Source organism: Merops nubicus, unplaced genomic scaffold, assembly GCF_000691845.1.
Source record: "Merops nubicus isolate BGI_N331 unplaced genomic scaffold, ASM69184v1 scaffold20842, whole genome shotgun sequence".
NCBI lineage: Eukaryota > Metazoa > Chordata > Aves > Coraciiformes > Meropidae > Merops > Merops nubicus.
This window is the reverse complement of record NW_008591861.1, coordinates 18,486-27,450: the sequence shown is the minus strand read 5'-3', so window position 1 is coordinate 27,450 and position 8,965 is coordinate 18,486. Positions and strand designations below refer to the sequence as shown.

General features: G+C 42.0%; 1 protein-coding gene across 1 annotated transcript; it reads left to right on the top strand.

Moving 5' to 3' along the window:
* Positions 1-25: 25 nt before the first annotated feature.
* Positions 26-7,516, top strand: GDAP1 (ganglioside induced differentiation associated protein 1). The gene is made up of 5 exons (XM_008934992.1): positions 26-267; positions 1,468-1,641; positions 4,209-4,303; positions 4,768-4,882; positions 7,134-7,516. The coding sequence occupies exons 1-5, from the start codon at positions 162-164 to the stop codon at positions 7,514-7,516; spliced, it is 873 nt and encodes a 290-aa protein (XP_008933240.1). The 5' UTR covers positions 26-161.
* Positions 7,517-8,965: the final 1,449 nt, after the last annotated feature.

Genomic DNA, 8,965 nt, shown 5'->3' with positions numbered 1-8,965 from the left:
CCCGGGGCTCGCGGAGCGGGGACAACCGGCCGGGGGGCGCTCCTCCTGCGTTAACCCTCCCGGTGCCGCTGCAGGTGCGCTTGGCGATAGCCGAAAAGGCTCTCAAGTGCGAAGAGCACGATGTAAACCTGCCGCTGAGCGAGCACAACGAGCCGTGGTTCATGCGCTTAAATTCCTCTGGAGAAGTACCTGTCCTGATCCATGGGGAAAACGTCATCTGCGAGGCAACCCAGATCATCGATTACCTGGAAGCATCGTTTGTGGATGGTAATCCCATAGGCATCTTGGTGTGACATCCTTACCCAGGCATGCTGGGGTCAGCTCTGTGTCGCCGCATGTTGGTTTGTTCAGGACCAGAACATGTTTATGGTCTACAAGTAAATGGGCTCTTCTAAATGGGTGGTGTGGGGTAAAAACATGTTCCTTTAAAACGAACTTAAGGCCTTCCAGCATCTTTAAAAGCAGCTGTAAGTAAAAACCTACGACTCTCCCCTTTACCCCTTCAGGAGGGCTGGACAGGTTAGTCATGGCAGCACTGTGCTGTGCTAACCTTGGGGTGAAACTGCTGCGAAAAATACTGTGTTGAGCAGAGAGCTGCATGACTGCTATTGTCACACAAATCCTGCTACTCTGAGACAAAAAAAAAGAAAAGAAATATGCGTAATTCCAGAATAATCTTGGGTGGAAAAAGGAAGTACAATGAGTAAATTATTTCTGGAGCCAAAATGGAGTGAAGAAGCAAAAAAGTAGGAAGAAAAAATGTGAAACTGATCACATGCAGGCTTTCCACCTTCTTTGTGTCTGTTATTGCCAGAAAACAGACTGCCTCGGTTTTTGAAGGAAATTGAGTTGTATTTATTTAGGTGTAGAAGAGGCAGCATTTTGTGTTTCAGGTGTTTAGTGCTGCAATTTCAAGACATGAGGAAAACTTCATTGTTGGCTGAACATAATATTTATATAATGTTGCCAATTTCATCAAGGGGTCAGGGTTCGGGGGGGATTGAGGGCAAGGTAAAACTTGGTGTGCTGGAGTACTTTTGGTCATGCTTTGAATAGGTTTCCTGTACCATATTTTTTACACCATTGCAGCTGTATTAATATTTCAGCCCTACCAGCTTGTTGCAACTTCACTTGTGCCCTACTGTGGTGCTAAAGTGTTCCATACCACAGTCTTCCATGCCTAGAAGAAGAAAAAAGATGCTCAGTCTGGTTCTCTGATCTGAAGGTCTCTTAAATACGTGTTTACGTTGGTTGCTGCACAGGAGCTGGAATTATTCAAATGTTTTAAAATGAAGTACATGCATATATGTTTGGCTGAGCTGTGATAACCCTGTCAAGTTACGGTGGGTAGAAGTCAAACTTGGACTGTGACTGTGTCCTCTGTACCACTTGGGCACAACCCACGTAACATTGATAATGCTGCTTTTGGTCACTTAGACGGTTCTTTTTCTCTTAACTTTATTGCAGAAAAAGTACCAAGATTGATGCCAGAAGAAGGGAGTATGTATTACCCAAGGGTGCAACACTACAGAGAGCTTTTAGACTCCTTGCCTATGGATGCCTACACACACGGCTGCATCCTGCACCCTGAGTTAACGGTGGACTCCATGATCCCAGCCTACGCTACCAGCAGAATTCGTAGTATGTACTGGTGTAGCTCTGAATGCCTATCAGTTAATAGGATGTTGTATTACATTCATCGTGTGTTTTAAGGAGAATTTATTGAGCACAGATTTCCAGTTTTAGTTGCAGTCCTTAATAATTCATGCATACACTTTTTGTTGATGTTGTAGTCTATTCTGACTTGAAAACGGGAAAGAGGAAGTGTCATTTTTTGAGGCGTCCGTGGAATTAATTTTCCTAATGATTGAAAATGTGATTCTTGTGCATAACAGAAAATGGCAGCTCTAACACAGCTGTATTTTATTTTCTGATCTTGCTGATTATGCTTATAAAGCAATTTCTAGTGGAACAGCTCTACTACTACTCAAATTAAACCACCACACTGAAGGAAACACATTTCTTGTGATTGTGAAGTTGTTAAAGCAATTGCTTTACTCTCAGAGTGGTGCAAATGCAGATTAGTCTAAATGAAACAGAGTGTCTTTAATATAGTATAAGATAATCATCAGGCCTTTTTTGTAGGAGTGTATTAGTGTCAGCTTGGTGCTAGGGGTACAGAGAAAGAAAAGTGTAAAGTAAGTAGCTTGGGTTCATCTGACCAGTCGAAATTGTTAAAGCACAATTGAAATAAAAATCCTGGTTGCAATAATGCAACAGTATAAAATGATGGACTTTTATATCACAAAATCTCAGAACAGTGGGGGTTGGAAGGGTTATGATCTAGTCCAACCTCCCTGCCAAAGCAGGTTCATCCACCTAGATCAGGTTGCACAGGAACATATCCAGGCAAGTTTTGAAAGTGTCCAGAGAAGCAGACTCCACAACCCCTCTGGGCAGCCCTGTTCTAGTGCTCTGTCACCTTCAAAGTAAAGATTTTCCTTATATTTAGGTGAAACTTTCTGTGTTCTAGTATGTGCCCATTGCCCTTTGTCCTGTCACTGGGCACTACTGAATAGAGACTGGCCTCGTCTTCTTGACACCCACATTTAGATATTTGTAAGCACTGATAAGATCCCCTCTCAGTCTTCTCCAGGTGGAACAACCCCAGGTCTTTCAGCGTGTCCTCCTAAGAGAGATGTTCTAGTCCTCTGATCTTCTTTGAAGTCTTCTGTTGGATTCACGAGTAGTTCGCTGTCTCTTTCGAACTGGGGAGCCCAGAACTGGACCCAGTGCTCCAGATGTGGAGTACAGTTTCATACATACTGGTTTCCCATGAAAAAAATATGTTAAGGGCAGAAGAAATAACTGTATGTTATGTTGCCCAGTCCCTTTTCTAGCAGAGAACCTGCTGAAATGAACTCCTGTTTCAAAGCCAATAGTTTGCAGAAATACTTATTTTAAACAACATTCAGCGATATTCAGAAAAATCCTTGGCAAATAATCTTTCCACTCTCATAGCTACTTTTTTTAATCTGGGTTTTTTTTTTCCTGGGTTTAGATGCCAGAGCTGGACAGCAGATTCTGTTCACTTTGGTATCAGACGAGGAGATAAGTTAATTCTTTATTAGTGTTTTTTTCACTGTATGTATGCTCAAGAACTTCAGCATTACTTTCAGCCGTAGAACTGCACTGGGAATCCTGCTTCAGTTAGTCATGGAACATGACCTCAGTCTTAATTTTCAGAACTGCTTGCAAACTTGCAGTCCTCTTGCCAAGAAACATGGCCTGTATCTTTTGCTTCAACTTGTATTTTATATTGGACCTTGCTGGAACACTGATTGGTTGCTTAGGCCCAGTTTATCTACCAGTCAAGACCACTGGGTATTATTCCCATTTTTTTTCTTGGTTTATGTCCCTTCTAGTCTTTGTGCCATGGCAAACTGATTAATGCTTTCATGTTTCCTTCTAAGTATTACGAAAGATCTAAATAGTTCTTTTAAGAAGAATGATGTAATAGGACTAAATAGTTGTAGGACAAGGAACACATCCCATGAACACAACTGGATGGTGATACCCTGTTGACAGTTATGCTCTGAGGTCTCTGGTTTGTTTTCAATGTCAGTGCTTTCTACCATGTTGATTTTTTTGTATGGTATTTTAGAATGCTCTCTAGAACAAAGCCAAATACTGTAAAGACTTTGAAACGTAATGCAACCAAATTATTACGAAACTATTACCAAATTCATAATATCATAAAAAATGATACTGTATTAGTTTGATAAGTTCTATTTCCAACAAACTGTGTTATCTTCTCCTTAAAATTTTAGGCAGGGTGATTCTCTTATTAGCTATGCCATTATGTTGTCAGAAGTTAAGTCAGGCAGGCAGTTTTCCTTACAGTTACATGAATTATCCTTTATAAAACATTAGCATAGGATTAGTTTTATATCTGTCTGCTGGAAACTTCTTGAGCATCACAAAGTACTTAGAAGTCAGTGTTGCTGATCCAATGATGAATAGTTATTTCAAAATAAATTCTTTATAAAAAGTATCTGAAGAGATTAAGAGTGGGTGATGCTTCATTGATGTACCACTTCCCCTTTCTTCAATGTGATACTTGTACACAAGTTATTGATACGTTCCTGTGGATTGTGTTATGGGTGCCTGTGAATTTCTAATGTCATTCCTTTGGGTTTCTGTACCAGGCCAAATAAGTAACACAGAGTCAGAGTTGAAAAAACTTGCAGAAGAAAATCCAGACCTTCGAGATGCCTATATAGCAAAACAGAAGCGCCTTAAGGTAAGAAACCCCTTTGCATTCCTTCCCTTTATTATGAGTTGTTAGTGTCAGATCTTTGTCTGTCATAATGTAAACACTTTATTCACCTGTCATTACCAGTAGTGTCATGCAGTGGTTTAAACCTACAAGGCATGAAGCAGTCTGTCCCCCAGATCAGCTACACACTTCAGGTGTGTGCTGAAATACTGGGCTGGTCCCACTGGCTTCAAAGGTAAGCACACATCAGTGCTGGTGTTGGGCTGTTGAGCATCCTGCAGGGTGAGGCAAAGCTCATTATCTAACACCTCTAATGTTTTTTAACTGTTATCAGAATTGCCACCAGTATCCAAAAGGTATCCAGCTGAATACGTGGAGAAAATAGTCACATTTTATGAATAAGTGCTGTGGTATCTAAGTACATGTTTCTCTAATAAAAGTATAAACTCTGTACAATGATGAAAACACTAACTTGTATCTATTGGTAGTCTAAACTGCTGGATCATGATAATATAAAATACCTAAAGAAAATCCTGGATGAACTGGAAAAAGTTTTGGATCAGGTCGAGACTGAATTGCAGCGGCGAAATGAGGAAACACCAGGTAAGGAATCGTTTGTGCCATGTCCTGTTGATGCTTAGGTGGGGGGAGGCTGAACAGACTGGTTGGTAGCACCACTGCAGGACTGGTTGTACTGTATCCAGTTTGAATCTTTTAGCATATACTGATCTAACTTCACAGGAGGAATCGATACTGTTCTAAATCCTAGTTTAGGTGACTACTGCTGTCAGTGAGGAGAAGTCTTATGACATGAGTGCTTGCTTCTTAGCATAGTGAGTATAATATAAGGAAAATCTCAACTACAGTATGTTATTCTTGGTGTTGTAGCTGTAGGTCTCTTCACTAGAGTGACTGTGACCTTAATGTTTAACACAGGTTTATTAAGATGCTGTTCAAATACTGTTCTGATACTTGTTGTATATGCAGAATTAACAGTCTGAATAAGTGCGCTAATCATTAAGCAGCTCCCTTCCCCTACCCTCTTGAAAAGCAGTAGTGTTTACAAGCTGTCCACTCAAATGAAAGTTGAACTTTGTTTAAATGAGATTATTCTTCTATGTATTCAGAGTCTGGTCTAGCTCCCCGTGGTGCTAATAGGAATCCTTCTTCTGACTTCACTGGGAGCTGCATGAAGCATCTGCCAGTCTGCTTAGACCAATAACTCTTTGCATTTGAGTCTACAAATAGCTGTTCTAATAATTATCTGTTACTATTAAGAGAGTAGATTTGAACCAGGAATTTAAAGTCTAGGTTGAATGTTCTACTGACTCAACAGCAGAAGAGTCACAGAAAATGTTTTACCATCACAAGGTGGTAAAACATTTTGATAGGAAACTTAAGTCTGTCACCGTTTCCAGCAGCCCTTTTGCTTTCTCTGCTGAAGAGCCTTGCCAAAGAGTCAGTTGATACAATATTGATGATCTTGTGAAAACGAACAGGATGACAGGATTTAGTGAAACCCGTGACTGTGACATGCCTCGTGAAATTTTGTCTGAGCTATTTACATTTTTGGTGTTTGTGAAAAATGCTTCTGTCAGGTCCTGGTCAACCTCAGAGCTTCTACTTGTCTTGCTGCTGCTCGAATCCCCTCATTCACTAACTGCTGCTGCCACTGCAGACATCTCTCTTTCACACAGGTTAGCTTCTCTGCTCTACTCCTTCATCATCTTACTTAGTGTACTGGATGAATCCCCAGGTTTTCAGCAACACAGGATAGGCCCATTCTCTGTGGCAGCCTTTCTTCCAGACCTGAGTGACTGGTCAAAATGGGCTGGTACCAGTAGTGTGCCAAATTGTTGCTTTCCTCTGGTGGCAAATGAGTTGACACAGACATTGCAGAACTTCTCTGTTTCCACAGAGGTGTTGCTGAACGTTCATGGCAGCAATTTTGTGTGTCTGATGTGTTGGAAGAACTGCAAAAGGTTACAAATGAGGAGAGAACAGCCTAGTCCTGTTTGAGATCTAGGCTAGAGCAGAGTACTCATGCTGGCTACCAAGTTTCATGTCCTGGGTTTCAAAAGCTCTCGGTGCAGGTCAGTGCAGCTAAGCCTTTTCAGATGGTGGTGGTTCAGATCACTTAAGTTAGAAGTGTGGTGCTGACAGGCAGTGCCTGCTCTGAGCCATCCCAGGAAGATTCACCTCTTTCCTTTGGAGAGGGACCTGGGGTCTCCGTCTGTGCTCCTGACTAATGGTGGTTGGTGTGAATGTCCACCACTTCTCAAACTTCTCAGTGTAGAACCTCCATGGTTTGGGATCTAGGAGGCACAAAGGAAGGATGAGTAGACAAATTCTGTCTTCTCACTGAGCTGATGTGTTTGGTGCAGGCCAGTCATCTGATCCGTTGCTTTTTGAGTTGAAAGTGTCTGGGAAATTAGTAGTTCTTAAGTGAATGTCATAATGCTGAGTGACACAGGCAAGATGGCAAGTTCTTCTGGCAACTGGTAGCTTCTCAGTAAAAGCTAAACTTCCTTCTTCCTTTCCACTCTTTTTTTAATCCAGTTTTGAGTAATGCAGTTGAGGAAACTGTTTACTGTGGATTTTAATTTATGAACTTGAAACGTGGCTTGGTTTTCCTTCACAAATGTAGGGGAGGCTGCTGAGCCTAGGAGCTTGCAGTACTGTCTGAAGAATGGACAGGGATTAGTGAAAAGGTTGTTGGTTAGTCACAGCCTCGCTGCAGCGGTGGTGGTGTTTATTGGACAGCATTTTGAAATAACACTGAACTAAATGTTAGCCCGTCTAGTTTTCCACTTGTATTCCATTAGCTCCTCATTTTGTGTGTTTTATCTCTTAGAGGACGGAAGTCAGCCGTGGCTCTGCGGTGATTTCTTCAGTCTGGCAGATGTGTCACTTGCTGTCACATTGCACCGCCTCAAGTTCCTGGGATTGGCACGAAGAAACTGGGGAAATGGAAAGAGGCCTAACGTGGAAGCCTATTATGAGCGTGTCCTGAAGAGAAAAACATTTTACAAAGTTTTAGGACACGTTAACAATATATTAATCTCAGCTGTCCTGCCAACAGCGTTCCGGGTGGCCAAGAAGAGGGCTCCCACAGCCCTGGGCACGGCCCTGCTGCTGGGCACGCTGGCAGGGGCGGCCTACCTCGCCTCCCTGTGTCTTCGCAAGAGCTTTGCCAACCTGATGCTATCAATTAGAACCAGGCAAAATTATTTTTAGACCCGGCTGTTCCTGGCTGTAAGTGGAGGGCATCTCTGCCTCCCAGGAAAATACCCCAATTAAAATGTAGAAGTAGAAGAAAGGTTATCTCTGTGAACTAGAGCATTGTCACACAGTAATTGTCTTCTGCTGTTGCGTAAGTGGATTGGCAATGCCAAGATATTTGTGGAAAATACATGTTAGGGTGACAACAAAAGGAATCCAGACGAGGACATATAAGGGCTGTGACATGGGTTAGTTAAAGTGATTGCTGTCTCCTTTACCCAGTAGCTGACCTAATTACCATGCTTTTATTTAATAGTTGTGCAGCAATGTGACAACACGTCACTGTGGGTGAAATTGCATTACTCTGCAGAAACCAGCACTGGCCAAATACTGAAAATAGCACCTTAAATGCTTGGAGCAGGATTTAAGTGGAACATAGGCACTGTCCCTGTTGTGTACAAGAGTGAGTAGCTATACTGATTAAGGTCCACTGATTTGCAGTTAGGCCTTTAGGAACGTGTTAAAAAGCAGTCTTGTAGAGCCACTTTTGTCATTATGTTTGTGTAGTACAGGAAGAGACCTGAAACACTTATGAACATCAGTGATTTGTGGGCCACATGAGTGAAATTCTCCTGAGGCATCAGCAGCTGACAGATGCTAGACTTCTGCTAAAATACAAATGGGAGTGAAAAACCTGACACTTGCTTTTTGGAAGCCTTTTGGGTAGCCTTTGACCTAGCCAGGTAGCCAGCTCAGCTGCAAGCCCTGGCTGAGTCAAACCAAACTATCTAGGTTCACATTTCCTGCTTTGATTCTAGCAGCTACTTACAACTTCTGCAGCTTGGGTTGGCTCGATACAGTTGTCTCCATATTAGTGGCCCAGGTGCCCTTTTTTGTTTCCACTCTGAGCACTGGCTGTGTTTTGCATGCTGCTTGGCTATGTTAGCAATTGCATGTGCCTCTATGAAATGGTTGCTCACAATGTGCCACACCTAATGAGAAGATGTATACAAAACAGTGCATTTTATAGAAGTAAATTAAAATAAGTCACTAGCTTTTAATCAAGTTAGGTAGTCTTGATAAAAGGTGGAGCTATAATTTAGCAATCTGCACATTTTAGATCCAGTGCTGGTGGCTGTCGCTCTGGACAATTGCTTTGAGCACCAAGAAGAGCAGCTCTCAGGTTTGGAGGAGAGAGCTGAGGCAGTTTTTGTCTTAGAAGTCTTACTATGTAGCAGATATTAAAATGGATAGAACTGTTGAATCATAGAATGCTTTGGGTTGGAAAGGACCTTAAAGATCATTTAGTTCCAGTCCCTCTATGAATGGGCAGGGACATCTTCCAGTAGGTCAGGTTGCTCAGAGTGCTATCCAACCTGGCCTTGAACTCCTTCTTATTTTTTAATATTTTTCTAGTTGTCTAGCAAAAGAAGACCTAAATCTCAATGCTCTTTTTCAGTAATA